The sequence below is a fragment of the Durio zibethinus genome, chromosome 1 (assembly GCF_047325235.1).
Source record: "Durio zibethinus cultivar Kanyao isolate XHJ-2024 chromosome 1, ASM4732523v1, whole genome shotgun sequence".
Lineage (NCBI taxonomy): Eukaryota > Viridiplantae > Streptophyta > Magnoliopsida > Malvales > Malvaceae > Durio > Durio zibethinus.
Window position 1 is genome coordinate 6,098,363 of NC_143162.1, and position 20,450 is coordinate 6,118,812.

The 20,450-nt window shown below is 34.4% G+C and overlaps 1 protein-coding gene and 2 pseudogenes across 2 annotated transcripts; 1 reads left to right on the top strand and 2 right to left on the bottom strand.

Moving 5' to 3' along the window:
• The first annotated feature begins 1,943 nt into the window (after window positions 1–1,943).
• Window positions 1,944–4,973, top strand: LOC111311895 (ABC transporter G family member 20 pseudogene; annotated as a pseudogene).
• A 163-nt stretch (window positions 4,974–5,136) lies between these two features.
• On the bottom strand, window positions 5,137–7,741 carry LOC111311054 (ABC transporter G family member 20 pseudogene; annotated as a pseudogene). The gene has a single exon (XR_016342349.1). The product of XR_016342349.1 is annotated as an ABC transporter G family member 20 pseudogene (transcript).
• A 4,127-nt stretch (window positions 7,742–11,868) lies between these two features.
• Window positions 11,869–16,971, bottom strand: LOC111311055 (calcium-transporting ATPase 1, endoplasmic reticulum-type-like). Its single transcript, XM_022910434.2, has 8 exons — window positions 15,323–16,971; window positions 15,059–15,128; window positions 14,832–14,953; window positions 14,210–14,491; window positions 13,735–14,112; window positions 13,268–13,377; window positions 12,861–13,089; window positions 11,869–12,727 (listed from the first exon to the last, which is right to left on the bottom strand). Exons 1-8 carry the CDS (start codon window positions 16,733–16,735, stop codon window positions 12,146–12,148), a joined length of 3,186 nt encoding a protein of 1,061 aa, XP_022766169.2. The 5' UTR covers window positions 16,736–16,971; the 3' UTR covers window positions 11,869–12,145.
• Between the last annotated feature and the right edge of the window lie 3,479 nt (window positions 16,972–20,450).

A 20,450-nucleotide genomic window follows, 5' to 3' on the forward strand; every position in this document is an offset into this window, starting at 1 on the left:
CAGGTTGGAAGATAACCCTTCACTCATCGGCATGCGAAATTCTTGAAATAAATAATAAAATTTATTAAAAAAATTATCGTTTTAACTTTACAAATAAAATTAACGGAATGACATATATTTTTTAAAAAATAAAACATGTGTCGTCTAATTAATTATTCTGTCAGGTTAAAAAACTATTAAAAAAATTGTATTTAAATGTATTTACAGTTCAACGAAGACAAGAATTGAGGCTAAATTTAATGCTTTAAATAGCTAAAGAGATCAAAGGCCAAAGATGGCATCAGCAAATGGAGCTTGAAGGGCTGCCCTGGGAATCCGAATTCTCATCCTATACATTATGAGTCTTCATGAATCCGGAGGAAAACCAAGGAAAAAATGATGACGATGTGGTTCTAGAGATTCACGATGCCAACAGCTCCATTCCCATAACAGACCCATTTGTTCTTTCCTTCAAGAACTCACGATGTCAAGGTTCCTATGTTGTGGAAGGAACACGATTAATTCACCCAAGAATAATGCCAAGAGCTTGCTCAATGACATCTCAGGTGAAGCACTATACATGGTCCAAGTGGGGAGGGCAAATCGACCCTGATGGATGCTCTTGCAAACAGGATTGATAAGCATAGTCTGAAGGGGTCTGTCGCTTTGAACAGTGAAGTCCTAGAGTCAGGCCTGTTGAAAGTGATATCTGCCTGTGTTGTGCAAGATGATCTCTTGTTCCCAATGCTGACAGTGGAAGAGACACTCATGTTTTCAGCCGAGTTCAGGCTTCCTCGCCCACTTTCGAAAGAAAAGAAGAAAGCAAGGGTTCAAGCCTTGATTGATCAGCTAGGCTTGAAAAATGCAGCAAAGAGTGATATCCTTCTGAAGCTTTTTGACAAAATGAATTCCGTCCTTCAAAATGCTTTGCCAGGGGTGCACAAATGTTTGATCAATCACCACTTTCGGAAGTCTCAACATCCGTGAAGGATGATCTATTAACTAGCATGGGAAAAGCTTTGGGCATGAATGTTACAGCCTCAGTCAACCTGTACAACAACAGGGAAATTAGATGTATTAAAGGTGCAGGGGATTACTGAGATCAACAGATGGAACTGTATATGGGTTATTATAGCATGGGGCCTTTTCTTCAGGATTATATTCTACTTTGAGTTTGTGGTTTGGGAGCAAGAACAAGAGGAAGTGATCAGAATTCCTGTCAGGGAATGCTGTCCACCACTAGTGCAGCCATGGATGGAACTACTCGAAAAATATACCAGTGTAAAATAAACTATTTGAAGTTCAAATCTCTCCTTTTTTTCATTTTGGAGATTTTGAAATTTTGGTTGTGAGAGTTACATGGTGGTCTTGTATGATTTCATTACAAAATCCTTTTTTTAATTTAATGAAGTTTGAAAAATCCAAATTAAATATACATATAAAAGATATGTTGATATATGTAGCTTAATTTGCTAAGGAAACCAAAAATTGAAATTGAAGCTTTTTTAAAAGACAAGCTTGTGTTTTTTTTGCAAGCAATGGTGTTATAAACAATACAAATATAAGTTATGTTTGTGGATCCAATCACCCAAATCTTTATTTTGATTATTTTGATTTTGATTTTTCCTTTCTCCTGCTAATTTATTAGCTGATAATTGTTCCACCACCTAGAAGCCACACCATCATTAGCAAAGCAGTCTTAATCCAAATTTCCACACAGCTCAGGATCCTCAACTCAAATTTTGATTTCTTATAGCAATTTTTACCATTTTTGGAGGGCAGCAACTAAAAACTTGATTGCCAATTTCTTTTCAATTCAAAGTTTCTGAAAATAAAGTGGTGCTATTTTCAGAACAAACACCAAACTGATTGTTCCACAGAAATAACACTAACCATTCAAGAAATTTCATGTGGTTAAGTGGGGTGAGATAGAAAGGGGAAGATAAAGAGTTTAAAAAGAAAAACGGTAAAAGACCAAAAGAGAAGCTGCTCGGAAATTTCTACGTAATGCATAATTTGGTGTTATGAATGGGATTTCCATGAAAGGTATAGCACATAAATGTAAAACATCAAAACCTACAAAAGAGTCAACTATTTCTTTGTAAATTGTTAAGTCATCCTTCAGCCAAATGTGCTACGTGTATTAGATCAGTGTAAACCGAGCTTGCTCCTGAATCACCTCAAGTACTATTCCCCGTGCAACACGTTTAAACAAGGTCAGGCCAAAGTTTTAAATTCTTTGACGAGAGAGGCCAAAAAACCAAAAATGGAAATTGAAGAATTCCCCTCAGAAGAACATCATCAGGTCCTAGACCCTCTCATTGCCAGCAGTTCCACCTCCATTTTGGACCCATTTGTTCTTTCGTTCAACAACTTATCTTATGATGTCAAAGTTGGCTCCAAAACAGGGTTCCCCTTTTTTGGGAAGAACACAAATGTGTCCTCAGAAAATAACACAAAGAAATTGCTCAAAGATATCTCAGGTGAAGCAAGAGAAGGCGAAATCATGGCGATTCTAGGTGCAAGTGGGTCGGGTAAATCTACCCTGATAGATGCACTTGCAAACAGGATTGCAAAGCATAGCCTGAAGGGGTCAATCACTTTGAATGGGGAAGTTTTGGATTCAAGCCTCTTGAAGGTTATTTCTGCTTATGTTATGCAGGATGATCTTTTGTTTCCAATGTTAACAGTAGAAGAGACTCTCATGTTTTCAGCCGAGTTCAGGCTTCCTCGTTCACTTTCAAAGTCAAAGAAGAAAGAAAGGGTGCAAGCTCTGATTGATCAACTAGGATTGAGAAGTGCAGCAAAGACTGTGATTGGAGATGAAGGGCATAGAGGTGTCTCTGGAGGAGAACGCAGGCGAGTTTCCATTGGAATTGATATAATTCATGATCCAATACTCTTGTTTCTCGATGAACCAACTTCTGGGCTAGACTCAACCAGTGCATTCACGGTTGTTAAGGTCTTGCAACAAATTGCACAGACTGGAAGCATTGTGATCATGTCCATTCATCAACCAAGTTCCAGGATTTTGGGCTTACTCGATCGCTTGATAGTATTGTCACATGGACAAACATTGTACAGTGGTTCACCGGTAACTCTCCCACAATTCTTCAGTAATTTCGGGCATCCAATTCCTAAAAACGAAAATCCGTCCGAGTTTGCTCTCGATTTTATCTTCGAACTCGAAGGAACTCCTTCTGGTACCCAAAATTTAGTTGAATTCAACAAGTCCTGGCAAGAATTAACGAATGTTAATGAAAATATTGTTTCCAACAGGCCAAATCTTGCACTTAAAGATGCAATAAGCAGAAGCATTTCTCGAGGAAAGCTAGTCTCTGGTGCCACTGCCACAGGTGATTATGTCAATGATTCATCTTCAATTCCATCTTTTGCTAATCCAATTTGGATTGAAATGCTGGTATTGTCCAAAAGGTTATTAACAAATTCAAGAAGAATGCCAGCGAAGTTTGCTGTCCGCTTAGGTACAATAATGGTCACTGGGATTGTTCTAGCCACCATGTTTTGGCAACTTGAGAATTCCCCCAGTGGTGTACAAGAGCGACTAGGATGTATAGCTATTTCCATAGCCACAATCTTCTTTAACTGTATAACCGAAGTCCCTACTTTCATTCAAGAACGATACATTTTCATGAGGGAAACTGCTTACAATGCTTACCGCCGTTCTTCGTACGTTCTTGCCCGATCTCTAATCCACATCCCATTATTGTACATCCTCTCCCTCTCTTTTTCTATGATAACCTTTTGGGCTGTTGGCCTTGCTGGTGGAGTCTCCGGATATTTGTTCTTTTTCTTCACAATCTTTGCCTCGTTTTGGGCTGGAAGTTCATTTGCAGCATTTCTTTCAGGGCTTATCCCTGATGTGTTTCTTGCCTTTGTTACTGGCATTGCCATAGTCTCCTACTTTCTTTTCCTATGTGGATTCCTTATTTCTCGTGATCGACTACCGAAATATTGGTTATGGCTGCATTATACGTCTTTGGTTAAATATCCATATGAAGCTCTTTTACAAAATGAATTCCTTGATCCAACAAAATGCTTTGCTCGGGGTGTACAACTCTTTGATCAATCAGCACTTGGGACACTGCCAACATCGATGAAGAATGATCTATTAGCGAGCATGGGAAATGTTTTGGGCAGGAACATTACTAGTTCAACCTGTTTAACAACAGGGAAGGATGTACTACTGCAACAAGGAATCACTGAGTTAAACAAATGGAACTGCGTTTGTGTTATTATAGCATGGGGCTTTTTCTTTAGGATTCTGTTCTACTTAACTTTGTTGTTTGGGAGCAAGAACAAGAGGAAGTAAAAATTCATGTAAGAATGTATTGACCATCTAATTTGGTAATCTCTTTTCTGTTTTAATTTAAAGAAAATGTATCAATTAATTCATATGATCTTTTTTTTAATCTTTAAGATTTCAATGTTTTAATTTGTATGGCTAAATGTCCATTTGGGAGACCGAAATGGAAAGCCTAATCCGAGGGCTCCCACTGCGGGCTACCAAATGGACCCTAAGTAATGTAACTTCATAAAGCTAGCTTGAGGTTGAAGTCAAACCCCAAAGCTATGAGTTAAGGCAGAAGGAAAGGGAAGAAACTTCGGAGAAGGTGGCAAACAAACAACACCAACTTGAAATCGGGATGCAACTATATCTCCTTACTCTAGCCTGTTCAAATATACAGAAAGGATAATATTTCTGGCTATTTCTAACAATATTGGTCGAATATTAATGACATGTTTTGTCATTAACTCCAGTTAGTTCCAACTTTTTTTGCAGTTGGTGCCATGACAGTAGGATAGTACTATATAGTAATGGGAGGTTAAGAATTGATGAAAATTTCATCTAACTAAAGCTAAAAGTTCAATTCCAGGGCCCAGGCTGCCTCAATCCCTACGTTTTCTATTATTTAACTTGTTTATATCTTTGTTTATCTTTTTCTTTCATTGAATCCTTAGCTCTTTCCATAAAACTACAACCTGAATCACCCAATTCGTCTCTTACTGGCAATTTGGTTTTTCTGTATTTAGTGTACAGTAATATACTCTGCGAACAGAAGGATCGGCAAAGTTTCTCTTCAATCACATATTGCCAAAATTTTGGTTATGAAATTATGAGTCTAAAATGTCCCTAATGTGGAATTCGTTCAAATATTCTTTAAAACCCAGCCTGGGTACCTTTGAAAATCAGGATTCAAGAAAATCAGAGAAGCATCCCCTTTGACTATTGAAACTTGGGGAAAAAAAGTACGTTTACGACGTGAAATATGACAAATACTGGTGACTTGAACAACAAATGAGCCAAACACAAAAGCTACAGCACATTTTTTTATGAAGAATAATTAAACTGTTTAACAAGAATATTGAAATCCTTGACTGCCACAATCTTCTTACCAGCTTATTTACCTTCTCTTGTTCTTGCTTCCCAACAACAACGTAAAGTAAAATAGAATTCTAAATAAAAATCCCCAGGCAATAATAATCCACAGGCAGTTCCATTTGCTTATATCAGTTATACCCTGCTGCACCAGAACATCCCTACCGGTTGTCACACAGGTTGAACTTGTGATGTTCACGCCCAAAACACTGCTCATACTTTGCAACAGCTTCAACTTTATTGAAATTGGCACAGCCCCAAGAGGTGTGTTGTCAAACATTTGTACACCTCTAACGAAGCATTTTGTTGGATCATCGAATTCGTTCTGCAGAACGCCTTCATAAGGATATTTCACTAGAGAGATGTAGTGAAACCATATCCAATATAAGGGTATTCTATCTCGAGAAATGAAGAATCCGCTGAAGAGCAGGAAATAGGCCAAGATGGCCACAACGACAGTGAAACCTAACATGACGTGGGAAACGATGCCTGAAAGGAATGTCACAAAAGAGCTTCCAGCCCAAAACGAAGCAAAGATTGTTAAGAAGAAGAAAAAGAACCCGGAAAGGCCACCAGCAAGGCCTACTGCCCAAAAGGTTATTGCAGCAAAGGAGATGGAGAGGATGACCAGAGAAGGAATAGAGATTAGAGAGTGAGCTAATACATATGATGACCGGCGATAAGCATTATAAGCTGTTTCCCTCATGAAAATGTATCTTTCTTGGAGGAAGACGGGGATTGCTTCAGCGCAAGTGTAGAAGGTGGTGGACATGGCAAAAGCAAAGAATCCTAAACGTTCTTGGATACCTTTAGGTGAATTGTCTAGCTTCCAAAACATGGTAGCTAAGATGATCCCAGTGACAACAACTGCACCCAAGCGAATTCCAAATAATTCAGGCATTCTTCTTGAGTTTGTAACCGATCTTTTGGCAATAACTATCATTTCTATCCAAATTGGATTAGCAAAAGTTGGCACTGAAGATTTTAAATTGGAATCAGTTGTTGCACCAGAGACTAGCTTTCCTCGAGAAATGCTTGCGCTGATTGCATCTTTAAGTGAAAGATTTGGTTTGCTGGAGAAGCCATTTCTAGAATTCTTTCTAGCTTGCCATGATTTGTTGAATTCAACTAAGCTTTTGGTTCCACCAGGAGTTTCTTCGTGCTCACGAATCAAATCAAGAGCGAACTCAGTCCTGTTCTCGTTCTCCGGAATAGGATGACCAAATTCAGCAAAGAAATGAGGTAGGCTAGCTGGAGAGCCACTATACACAGTGTGTCCATGTGAAAGGAAAATCAAACGGTCAAGTAAGCTCATAATTCTGTAACTTGGCTGATGAATGGACATGATCACAATGCTTCCACTCTGCGCAATTCGCTGCAAGACCTTGACAACCATGAATGCGCTTGTTGAGTCCAACCCCGAAGTTGGTTCATCAAGAAACAGGACAATTGGATCATGAATTATGTCGGTTCCAATAGAAACTCGCCTGCGTTCACCTCCAGAGACTCCTCTATGTCCTTCATCTCCAATCACAGTTTTTGCTGCACTTCTCAGGCCTAGTTGATCAATCAAAGCTTGAACTCTGGCCTTCTTCTTCTTCTTTGAAAGCGAGCGAGGAAGCCTGAACTCAGCCGAGAACATGAGCGTCTCTTCGACAGTAAGCATAGGAAACAGAAGATCATCTTGCATAACATAAGCAGAAATCACCCTCAAAAGTCTTGACTCCAAAACCTCACCATTCAAAGTTAAAGAACCCTTTAAGCTCTCTTTTGCAATCCGGTTCGCAAGTGCATCAATCAAAGTGGATTTACCAGACCCACTTGCACCAAGAACAGCCATGATTTCACCTTCCCTTGCTTCACCCGAAATATCATTCAACAATACTTTGGTGTTAATCTCATGAGACTCAATATTGCCCTTCCCACAAAACGGCAATGCCAACTTCTTCCGAACTTTGACACTGTAAGTTAAGTTGTTAAAAGAAAGAACAAATGGATACGACGATGGGAGTGAGCTACAAGCATAACTAAGCTCAGGGACTCGATGATCAACCGGAGTATTATTACCAGAGACATCATTTTGGGCATCATCTACACGTATCAGTAGCTCAGCTAGTGTAGGAGAGACTGTTGGTTTAGCTGTTTTGGGGTACTTTTGGAGTTCCATTTTTTTGGAACTGTTAAAAAGTGGGAGGTTATTGCCGGTCACTGGCTTCTCCGGCAACTTCTTTGTACTTTCTACAAATGACATACTTTTTTTGTGTTTCTGATTTTAGTTTCTGGTTGCAAAAAAAGCTTTAAGTGAAGGGTTTATAACAAGCAAAAGAGAGAAAAGGAATGGTCAAGAGGTTTGGTAATTCCAATTATCTAACCCCTTGCGTAAAGCGTGTAGTAGGTGAAAGAAGTTGCCCAGCTTTGTTAAAGATCCTACACTTTATATCGAATTAATCTTCGTTGTTAAAAGAATAAATGTGTAGTGAGGTATCCTCTATACTATTGAAAATAGTAGTACATAGTACATATATAGTTACTTAAGAGCGATGAGAAAATTGAAAAACAAAAACTCCAAATTCAACATAAATGTTAAGCATCCAATCTAAGTTCAATTGTTAGTAAAGGGGTACATCACCTATAGGCATAATTATCAAGTGCTTGGATTGAGTATAAAGTAGGAATCAAATAATAAAAATTAGGTTCTGATATCATATTAAGTATTTATTCAAAATTAATAGAAAATAGATTAAAACACCTAATTTAAATAAAAAATTTTAAAAAAACTCAATGTTTATCAGATGTGGAGTAATAATTTTAAGTCAATAGAAGATATCTAAATTTAAAGTTGCATAATTGTGAGTATATATGATCAAAAGCAAATGTTTGCACCTAATTCATTAATGAGATTACTCTATAATGACATTTTTTTATCAGGCTTAAGCTTTGCATAACTGTTTAGACGATTTTTATTAAGTTTTTGGGATGTTTGAATGGGTCAATATTAATAAAGCATAATCCATGATTTTTTTTTTTTTGGGGGGGGGTGGGGGGGTGGGCGGGGCGGTGTGATTCGGGACTATCTTGTATTGTTACATACCCTGGTATATAAGTTTTTAGGATTTCTTCACCGCAATTTCATCCCTGAATAGAGGACTGGGGAAGGTTGATGGGGGTTTGGTTTGGAGAAACATTGCTTAGGTAATGATTTCAGATATTTTTAATGTTCAAGTCCAATGTTTTCTTTAAAAGCCAAAATATAATTTAAGAACAAAAATTACTTTATGATTTAGTCCTTAACAATTCTCAACGATATTCACTTGTTTCAGGTAAAGGATTAGAACAAAGAACATAGAATTTTCTGATGCTGTTTTCATCTTTTATTGAAAAAAAGTAAAAAAGCAGAAGGAGCCTAAATAATTAATTAGTGAGACTTTTTGATTTTTTTGCATTGCATTGCATTTGCAAATGAATTAAAAAAGCTTGGCTTGATGTCAAAATCAATGGAAATCGCTTTCACCCATATATCAAATCCTTGCCAATTATCTTGTCTTTTATAGAAGTTGCAAATAGGTTGGGTTGGTTTACAAGAAAACTAGGGAAACAAAGGGACCCCAAAGGCAAAAGCTCATATAAAAGTCTTAACAAACTAAGCGTGTCGTCTGTAGCCATTGAAATCAACTAGTCGTCCTTAATCTGATCATTTAATATTTGTATGGCTTGAGAGAGGGGTGACCTAAACCTCCTAATTTAGCTTTTGCACGCCTTCTTTTCTTCACGAAAACCTCCAATGTAAGACATGTGATGTTGTAATTGAATATATTTGCTTGGCAAAATTAAAAATGTGAAAAATATTAATGTTTGGTGTGGGTGTTATATCTGCTGAGGACTGACTTCTCTGGGCGTTCATCTGCTCTCTGGACAGTGTGGCTGTCCAAGAAATGTGGAATTTGGGTTTGGAAGGTAAGAAAAAGTGGAAAGCTAGAATTACTCAAGGAAAGCCATATTTGAAGAATGACAAGAAGGTTCGATGCTTTACTTCCTCGTACCTTGATAAGCACCTCAAACACACCCGAGTGATATTTCAAATCGGCAATTCATTCCCAGTTAAGTAGTTGATTCGGGCAGATGTGGGCAACCAATTTCAAAAGCATTGGCTAATATTTCATTTGTTTCTGGGTGGTTAGACATTTATAGGATTGAATCTGCTTTTGCTTAAAGATGCTGTGGCTGTAGTTGTTTCACTTTTAACTTTGTTATTTTAGTTGTCATTACATGAATGAAATTAAATTCTCATTATTTGTATATGCCATATGACTATTGCAACAAAATGAGTATATAATTACATTGCTTTATCAAAAAAAAAAAAAAAAAAGAGAGAAAATGTAAAACGTTATCTATATTTGGTAATACAATTAAGTAGCATTTGGTATTTTATATAAGAACACTATTGTAATATAATTATTAAAGTGATCTTATTATCAAAATGATTTTAATACTCGTGATTTAAAATTATTTTGTCTGATTAACAATAATTGATTTTTAGGAATTAAAGATCAATGTGTTTTGTATTACTAAAACCAAATATTATTTTGTTTAAAAATATGAAAATAACCATTTATATTGTAATAATTACACAAATTAATAATTTTAAGATTATTTAAAGATAATAATTTGTAAAATCTTAGTAATATTTATTTATTTTATAATAAAATATTATTAAATTATTAAATTAATAAATATATCTATTAATAAGTAAATTGATTTTTATAATATAAATTACATAAAAAAATATTTGAACTAGAAAATAAAAATAATCTATTAAATTTATTATCAAAGAAAATTAAAAAAATTATATTAATTTATATTAAAAAAATAAAAAAAATGAAAATTATTTCGAACTTATTATAATATATATTAGCTTAAAAATATAAAAATTTACATTGTTAATTTTATATATATCATTCATCTGGTGATAAAAACTTTTCATCTTTTTGTATGAAAATTAAATCACCTTTCGAAATAACAATTTGATCACTCTTGATAATCTAAGATTACCACCACCTAAGATCGTTGAATGCTTATCATATATAGTGATCTAATCATCATGTGTGAATTACCATGATTTTTGAAGTGATCACTTCACACTAAATACTATCTTAGTAATAATGTAAAAGTAAATAGGAAATTAGGTTTTGCGTTGTATACAAACTCTTCCATGATTAGGGAGATTAAGGCCCCTTTTGGCAGTAACGAGAGCTTTTTCACCATATCACAACTGTGTTTTATGATTCAACTCTTAAGAGAGCCTAATAATAAAAAGATAAAATAATAATTTACCCGATATTATGGTTGGTTGGGGTAGGCAAGAAAAACCAGAGGAGAAGTTACTGTTTCATCACCTTCATCTTACACGGCCAATTGAACCTGAGTACAATACAAACTACTTGATGGGTGCTCAAGGAGACTTGAGGAATTATAGAAAAGATATTAAAGAAAGTTGACTTGATGAATACATCGCATAAGATTCAGTAATATATTGTTGATGGTTTCTGATGCAATAAACCTACAACTACTATTTGTAATAGCAGTCAGCATTGATCAGTCAACACCTTACCCAACTAAAAGCTCATGGCTTTGCAAGGTAAAAGTGGAACCTCTTATATATAAGCTTGGCGCAGGCCAGATGGATCATGACTTAATGACTTGTCCTACCCTTGAAACAAAACGTTGATTGTTTCCAACCCTTCTTCAACCTTCACCAGTTTCAGCTTAGGCTTTACTTGATTCCCCCATCAACGACGGTGGTGCAGAGGAATGGGGAATCAAAGGGTGAGAAAAACAAATAAATTACTTGTTATGATACGCTTGAATGTTCCAAGTTCCAACATCTTGTTCTTGCTTTAATTTCCATATCTGGTTGGGGGATATAAGAGAAACTAAAGGACAGTAACTTTTAAATTTAATGGATGGTTAGGCATCAATCATTTACACACCACATTTTACGTTTTCTAACAGTTTTTTTTTTTTGGTCAATTCATTTTCTGACAGTTAAAAAATGAGTTTTAATAAGAGTTAATTATATTTTTAATATTTAAATTTTAAAATTATGTACAAATTGATACCTAAAAAAACAAAATATATAATTTGTAATTTAAATTTTTAAATAATATATTATTTTAATCAAAATTCTAATAATATTAACTTAGCTTGCATATAAGATATCTAATCAATATAATTGTGTTACATATCTATCATTTGTTAAATAAAAGCGTTATTTTAAGTGTCGTGTGAATATTATTTGAAAAACAATAATTGATCATTTTCTAAGCAAATATTTTAAAAGTTAAGATAAAAAATATATTTTGATATATATTAGAAAATGTTAGTAGTATATAAGATAAATATATAACCTGCTAATATTATCAAATACTATATATATATATATAAGTTAATGTGGTTAATGGAATTAGAATTTGAATTGAAATGATACATAATTTAAAATTTTAAAGTGCAAATTATATATTTTATTTATTGAGGTATCACTTTATACATTATCTTAAAGTTCATGTATAAAAAAGTGTAATTAACTCTTTTGACAAAACCTAGAAAACAGATAGTTTAGCTAGTTCTTTGAGGCCCAATCCACTCCTTTTTTTACCATTAACAGAACTCAGAGGGTAAAAACAGTGTTAGGGAGGGTTCCCAAGAATTTCTTCTGTGTAGAGGCAGTGTCAAGAACCATCCAACTTCTCGAATTTCTACGAAGCTGTTTCAATCTGATTTAGGCTTTAAAGGTCGTTGAGTGGATGATCTAGTCCCACTTGTAGACCTCCCTATGAACTTCAAGATCTCATCGATCAAAATCACGGGCAATGCAACAACCAGAACCAGCAGCCATTCATTAAAGCTTAAAGGCACGATACCAAATACTTGAGCAAGGAATGGCACATAGAGGATCAAGAAGTGCAGGCCAAATGACACAGACATGGCCACAAGGAGCCAAGGGTTGACCCATGGAGGCATTGTCAAAAGGCTTCCATCCTCAGAAAGGGCATTAAGGGAGTTGAACATTTCAATGGCAACCAAAACGGAAAGGGAAAGGGTCGTGGCTTTTACCTTGCCACCCTTGAAGTAATCACAGGGATTATTTTCAAAGTAGAAGACCTGGTTCCCAGCTGTGAAAGGTGAAACAGTGAAATTATTCCAGGATGAGCACTGGCCCCAGTTGGCAAGCTGGTAATATGTGACAAGGGTGTGGCCATCCCCACTAAGATCTACGCCGAAGAAGGAACCATGCGTGTACCAAATGATGAAGACACCAACAGTTGCTATTCCAACATATAGTCCAATGAACTGTGCAAAGCAATTAAGTATGATAAAGAATTCAATCCCTCAAAAATCAATGAGAAAAACATACTCAACAAAATCAAGTAAAGGTCTAAACTAAAAATTTTCATATTAAAAGTGACCAAAGGAGACTAGCTACCAGATAGCGGAATAAAATCCAAGCAGTGATGAGTGAGTCATCACTTCTCCGAGGATGCTTCTTCATGATGTACTTATCCGGAGGATTGAACCCCAAAGCTGTTGCAGGTGGTCCATCCGTTACAAGATTAACCCAGAGAAGCTGGACTGGAATCAGGCCCTCGGGTATGCCTAATGCTGCTGTTAGAAATATGGAAGCAACCTCACCAATATTTGACGAGATCATGTACCTGAAATAGGATTAAAATAGAAGAAATAAAATAATGTCTCAGCATCCAAAGAATTCCAAAAAAAAAAAAAATTATAGGCAATAATCAATATTCGAGCAAATCGAGTAAGGATGCATTTCCAAGCATTATTGCCCATGCCCTTTAAACTCTGTAAGTATGATAAAAGCTTACAGCCAACCTGATAAAAGCTTTCATGTTGGTGTAAATGGATCTGCCTTCACCAACAGCAGCAACAATTGTACTAAAATTGTCATCTGCCAAAACCATGTCAGAAGCTTCCTTTGCAACCTGGCAGATGGAAAGAATTAAAACCATTTGAGGAAAAAATGGTATGGGATGGTAAAAAGAGAAACAGAACATCATGAATAATAACAAATCACGATCCTCTGTCCCAATTAATTGGATGAGAAAAACATAGGTCCATTTTCAAGCGCCCATCAACATCAATCCAATTGAAGAACGTGAAATATTAGTTTTAAGCTGTAAACATCACCTTAGTGATCTTCATGTAGGACTTGCTTTTCATTTTTGTTTTTAAATAATTAGCCTTTCACCAACACTTTCTCCTGTACTTTTAAACGTGATACGGAAGTGCACTTCAAAAAGACAATATGAAATCAGTGAAGAACAAAAATGAAAAAATACCTCTGTTCCAGCAATGCCCATAGCAATCCCTATATCAGCCAGTTTCAAGGCAGGTGCATCATTTACTCCATCACCGGTCATAGCAACCACCTCTCCATCTTCCTTTAGCAATCTCACTATCTCCTGCTTGTGTCCTGGTTCAGCTCTAGAAAATAGAAGCCCGCCACTTTGTCTCAAATGAGCTTTCTTATCCAACAGCTCCATAAACTCCTTTCCAATTAAACTTTTTGAACTGATGTCTTCCATGGGCCCGAAGACACCTATTTCACGGCATATAGCTTCTGCTGTATTCTTGTTATCTCCAGTTATAACCATAACACGAATACCAGCTGCTTTACAGTCCTCAATTGCTTGATGGACCTCTTCACGTGGGGGGTCCTGCAAACATTTAATGGCACCACCAAGCAAAGTTAGTTTACCAGGGAAACACATAGTTAAAAAATTGTAAGACAGTGATCGAAACTTTGTAACTCACCCTCAGTCCAACCAAGCCAACAAAAGTGAGATTGCTCTCAATTGATGAATAGTTGGATGGGTCAAGTAATAGGTCATGAGCTGGGTGATCATCACTGCCATCATAGGTTTCAAACTCAGGGAGCTCATCTTTATATGCAAAACCCAAGCAGCGCAATGCACTGCTTGACATATAATGAAGAGCATCGGAAATTAGGTTCCTTGAATTCTGATCCAGTGGTATAACAGAACCATCAAGCAACTGCATCTTTGAGCTTCTCTCCAGTAAGTTTTCTACAGCTCCCTGCCAAAGTATGTAATTCAAGTTAGGAGGCTTAGAGTGAAAGAGAAACAAACATGGAGATCAAATTTACAGTAGATGTAAGAAAAAAAATTCCATAAACAATGTGGATGCTAAACAGCAGCAATAAGTACCATAAATTACTCAAAACACTATCACGCATGTCTTTTTAAACTTAACAGGGCAAAAAAATTCAAATCTCAACAGAGGAAAAAGAGACATGAGCAGGGCAATCTGCGAATCAAAACAAGCACTTGCTGGAGGATCACAAGATAATCAAATGCCTAAAAATAAAATTTTTTGCTTTTATGTAAGAAAATCACGAGTGAGATAGAGATAGCACCTTCACTAACAATGCCCTTTTTCCTGATTTGGAATTAACAATAACGCCCATGGACTTCCTATCACGATCGAACTCAAGGGTCGCAATCCGACACTCGTACTTATTCCACCATTGGCAACAACCTTTAGAGCACGTTAGGTAACATATCTAAGTTTACAAGTCTTAATGCTATAAAGGAAGTGACAAACGTTCCAAAAAAAAAAAAAGCATGTGAATATCCAACATACGTAGAACGTCACTGACAGCTGATCCACCACTACAGGATCCTTTTGGGCGGCCCATTTTCTCAACAAGAACCTGTAGCATGAAGAAATAGAGATGAATCAGAAATTAAAGTCACTATAACGCATACTTCACAGCAGTTATAGATCAACAAAAATATACATCAGCCACATTGGTGAAAGCTTCACTTAACATCGACCTCATGCTCTAAACGTAATAATCACGAATTATAAACAAGTTAGGAAAGCATCCAAAAGTGCCTAGCTAACCTTTAGTGCTGCCTCTGTAGGCATTCCATGAGCTAAAAACTTATGGTCAGAGTGCGTCACACCAGCATCGTTACATATAGCAGCAATCTTCGCAATCATTTCAAGATTAGCATCCATTCCATCACTAGGCCAATCATGTATTTTCCCATCAGAAGGATTATATGTAGTGCCATCAACCCTGAAACTCCGCAAACTACTCGGATCATCTCCCATAGCCACAAGCTTAGCCACAGCCATCTGATTGGTCGTCAAGGTCCCTGTTTTATCAGAGCAAATCACAGTAGTACACCCTAACGTCTCAACACTGGGTAACTTCCTCACCAGCGCGTTCTTTTGAGCCATTTTTCGTGTCCCAAGTGCTAGACAAGTAGTTATAACTGCCGGCAACCCTTCAGGAATCGCAGCAACAGCCAATGCCACCACAATTTCAAAATAATACGCACATTTCTCAAATGAAAGCTTAAAATTACTTGGCCAACCATCAATATATTCCCAACTGAGAAAGTATTTAACACTAATTAACCAAACACACACACAAATTGCCCCGATTATCATAGTTAGAACCTCTCCGAACTCGTTCAACTTCTTCTTTAACGGCGTATCTTCTTCACTCTGTCCCGCCACGTGGATTTGAGTATGAACCTTACCGATCTCTGTTTCCATCCCAATCTGCGTAACCAAACAGAAACAATTTCCATTAACCACCGTTGTTCCCGCAAAAACCATGCTTCGTTTCCCTTGAATATCAGCAGCTTCGCTAACTAACTTGTTAGTTTTATTAACTGCCTCGCTCTCTCCCGTTAGGGAACCTTGCTCGACTCTGAAAGTTGAACTAACTAGCTCCAAAACTCTCATATCGGCGGGGACTTTATCCCCTACTTTCAGTTCCACGATATCACCAGGAACGAGCTCTTTAGCCGGCAAATTAGGGATTTTGACTCCATCTCGAATCACCGTGGCTTGTTCCGATTGGATCTCTTTCAAAGCTTCCAATGCTTTCTCCGCATTATTCTCTTGCCACACACCGACGATCGCGTTCAAGATCAAGATCAAAAATATTACCAACGGTTCAACGAACGCAGTAATTTCCATTTTACCGCTTCCCTCACCTTCGTGCCAAGCGAGTACAAAAGAAACTAGTGCAGCCACGAGTAAGATTCGAACCAACATGTCGTTGAACTGTTCCAGGATTAAACTCCATATTGATTGCCCTTCATGCTTTTCCAACTCGTTGTAGCCGCAGACCTTGCGCCGATTTTCGACTTCCGCCGATGATAATCCCGATTTTCTGTTAACTCTATAATGCTTCTCGCATTCTTGGATATCTTTGGCCCAAGCGGGGAATACATTCAGAACGGTTGGTTTAGAGGTGATAATTTCTGGTTTTCCATAATCTTCTCCACCTTTTCCCATTCTTTTGAATCGGTTACGATACGAAAATCGAACTTAAGAAACCCGGTAGGGGGAAGATTAAGGTTGTTTGGTTATCCAGAAAAGGGCGAAAGAGCGGATAGAAAACTTCAATGATTCGTTGATTTTGGTTTCACTCGAATCAAAGTTTTATGCTGTTTCCCACTGTCTCTTTGTTTTGCTTGTCTGCTTGATACTCGTCTCTCTCTGTCTCTTCTTTTATATATGCGATGGTCGCACAACTAGTTGCGATTTAGGAATAAGATATTCTTTTTATTTTATGATTAACGAAACTTCGCAGAACCATCGACAGTTTCGGGAAGGTAAAACATTACGTCTGTAGTAGATGTGACAGTTTGCAAAATCTGAGATTTTTAATTTTTTATTCTTTAGCAGATTTCTATTGGACAGGTTTTAATTCATCTGTGTTCCGTTGGCGAGGGTCATGCTGTTTCAGGTTCTTTCATTCCTTTGTTTTTGCCTTGTAGATAAAGATTGTAGACTAGGTAAGTCGAAAGAAAAAAAAAAAAAACAGTAAATAAAATTTTATTTGGTAATATGTTTTAGCATTTCAATAATCGGACGAAGAAAAGATTATTATTTAAGATACATATGGACATGTTACATACTGCGTAACGTATTCAACATTATAAAAAAATTTTTTAAAAAAGTTAAAAGTAACGTAAGAATTTATTACTCTTAAAACTCGTTAAAAAATAAGATTAGAAATGTAGATGAATTGCTGGTTAAACTTGAGAAATATTTGAGTTTGATTTATTTATTATTGTGTTAAGTTTGAATTTAAATTGTTCAAATAATAAATCAAATCAAATTTAAATATTTTAACATCTTATTCAAGAGATTCACAAATTTAATTAAAATTTTAAATATATTTAATATATATACAAAATAATCTGACATAAATATAATTTTTAATGCTTATATTTACTATTTTATCAAATCAAATGAAATTTATTGAATAAAACTTGAAACTATTTAAAAAAAATTGCAAGTCATGTTCCAGTATAGAAAAATAAATTACAAATTTTAAATTATTAATTTGAATTAAACTTAAATATGATATTTAATTAATTTAATTTAATTCGATTACATAACTTTGATAAGGCATCCCATGAAAAAGTTAAATCTTCTGTAGGGCTAAAGGATTTTAATGGAGATTTAAACTCCAATTAGAGTCTCGGCAGTAATCATAGGATCAGCAAAGATTTAGAATCCAATTTAAGTTTCGAAGCAGTAAAAAAGTGGTCAATTTATTGGCATAAAAAGTCACATACGGGAAAGCTTCAAGACAATAGGATAAAAGGTCCAGACATTCATTACTTTTTGTCATTTGGCCATCTTTGAGTTTGACCACTTTTGTGGCTGTACTTATGATGAAGAAACTTAGGCCAAAGGGAAAGCATCTCAAGATGCCACCAAATTTGGGCAGGTACCACCTAGGAAACTCATTATAATGTTCACCCAATCATTTAAAAAAAAAAAATATGCAAACCCCATGATTTGTCTTGTTTAAAAAAAAGCTTTTTTTGTCATTTTCAATGACTTCAGGAATACTTATTTGCCACGCTTTGTGATTTTATTTTTAATTGAAAATGAGAACTATTTGCACTTTCGAATGAGGTTAAGCTTTTTTTTTTTTTTTGCAAACGTTGACATTAAGGTTTTTTTCTTTTTAATAGAGTTCAAGATTTCGATAGTCCAAGCATGGGAACATATGCCATTGCCATTATCACTTATCAGCAAAGAATTTTGCTTGAATGTATTGGAGACTTATATTAATTGGTTCACATAATTATTTTTTAAGAATAATTTTAATAATTTTAAATGTAATACGAAAATGATATGATTTAAAATTTTAATAAAAATTATATATAAATTTTATAAAAATAAAAAAAAATATTTTATATTTAATGTATCGAAATAAATTTAACACTAATAAATTTTTATATTTTTTATATATTGATATAAAAAAATACGATATAAATATACGAATTATTAAATTTATTAAAAATAATTTTTAATAAATTTAAATTTTTAATTTTAATGTTTATAATTTTAAAACTCATAAAATAATCCGCTAACAAAAAATTAAATATTATAATTTGATTAATTAATTTGTTTCATTAGAATTTAAAAACATAATTTAACATAAATCATCCACAAGTCCACTATCAAAACAATTATTTATTGTTCACCTATAGCTTGTTTTTTCAATATTTATTTATGAATAAAAAAATTATATGTACATGTCAAAATTTGTCAGTTTGGAAGTAGTATACATTCATGGCAAATGAAAATAGAAATTGAAAACGAGTTCAGCTTTTATTTATTTTTTTTATTATATAAGTGAATGCTAGGAAGTTTCTCAGAATGTTCTTAAGTTTCAATCCAAAAGTCCACCCTAAAGCTGTCATTTTTTTTTTCGAAATCTGTCAGTGTCTAAGGCACATCTGCCAGTGCTCAGTCTCATCCATCCCCAGATTTTCTTTCTTCTAAGAAACATAATACTACTATTACGTTATTATTATATTATTATTATTATCGTTATTAAGAAATGATCCGGAGAAGGTTTGACCTTGTTCACAATCAAATTTGAAATAATATTTTTTTACAACATGGCCTCAGATAAATTTTCTTTTTTTAAATTGTCAAATTCCTTTGATGTCTTTTCATTGATTTTTTATTCAAGTTTTTATTATAGTTGATTTTTTTTTTGGTTTACACAACGTAATGAAAAGGTAAATTACACACCTTTTACAAAGTTAATAATTAACTGATCAAATTGCCTAAAAAATATTTTTTTAATAAGAAAAAAATCGAAGATAAATTATTTAATTTTTTATGTAAAAATAAAATGTGTCGTATTAAATAATTTAAGAGAAGTGACTATAAATAATATATTCAAAATAATCCTAATAAATAATCATTGACAAGATTTAAATTCAAGATCTTTTCATCGTCAAAAATAAATTTTAATAGATTAAATTAATCATTTATTGATTAAAAAACAATTAATTGATCAAATGAATAATTCACCCTAATCAAAAGGTTTAATTTTTAAGTTTAGCTGATAAATTTTATTTTTTATATTTAAAATTATCAAAAATAAAATTCAAATTATTAAAATTAAAAATCAAATATCTATCAACCAATCACAAAATTCTAAAAACCATAATCACTTACTAATTTAATTGATTAAGCAAAGTGATTTAGATGTAAATTGGAAAACTCGAAATATGAAAATATTAGAACGTAAAGTTTAACTAATTAGTTTATATAAATATCTTTAAGAGGTGAATTTGAATTTTATCATTTACAAATTTTTTTTATTTTTAAATTACAATTTTTGTATAAAAATAAAATATTATTAGCACACTTATAGAAATAACTAAAATAAGATTATGACTTCTTATATAAAAAGATAAAATATTAGTGATAAACTTGAAGCAAGTGAAATTAAAATGCCCAAACTACTTTCAGTCGAAGTGTTATCAAATATGAAAATAGGACAACGTTGTAAACCAAATAATTACTAACACTGACAAATATATGCCTGTTGCGGTAGGTCAAAAAAATTTTCTTTATTTTTATTTGTCGTAAATTTTTTAAAAAATTTATTTAATAAAAAATAAAAAAAGATAAAAGATAAAAAAAATGAGAATAACACGTTATACCTTAATTTGTTTTTTTTTTATCA

What these genes read in the sequence shown, in the direction of transcription:
- LOC111311055 (XM_022910434.2), bottom strand. Translation starts at nt 16,735, where the DNA reads ATGGGAAAAGGTGGAGAAGATTATGGAAAACCAGAAATTATCACCTCT. An exon ending in AAAGGGCATTGTTAGTGAAG is followed by an intron (nt 14,492 to 14,831) that starts GTGCTATCTCTA and finishes ATACTTTGGCAG; the next exon opens with GGAGCTGTAGAAAACTTACT. An exon ending in TGGGCATTGCTGGAACAGAG is followed by an intron (nt 13,378 to 13,734) that starts GTATTTTTTCAT and finishes TCCATCTGCCAG; the next exon opens with GTTGCAAAGGAAGCTTCTGA.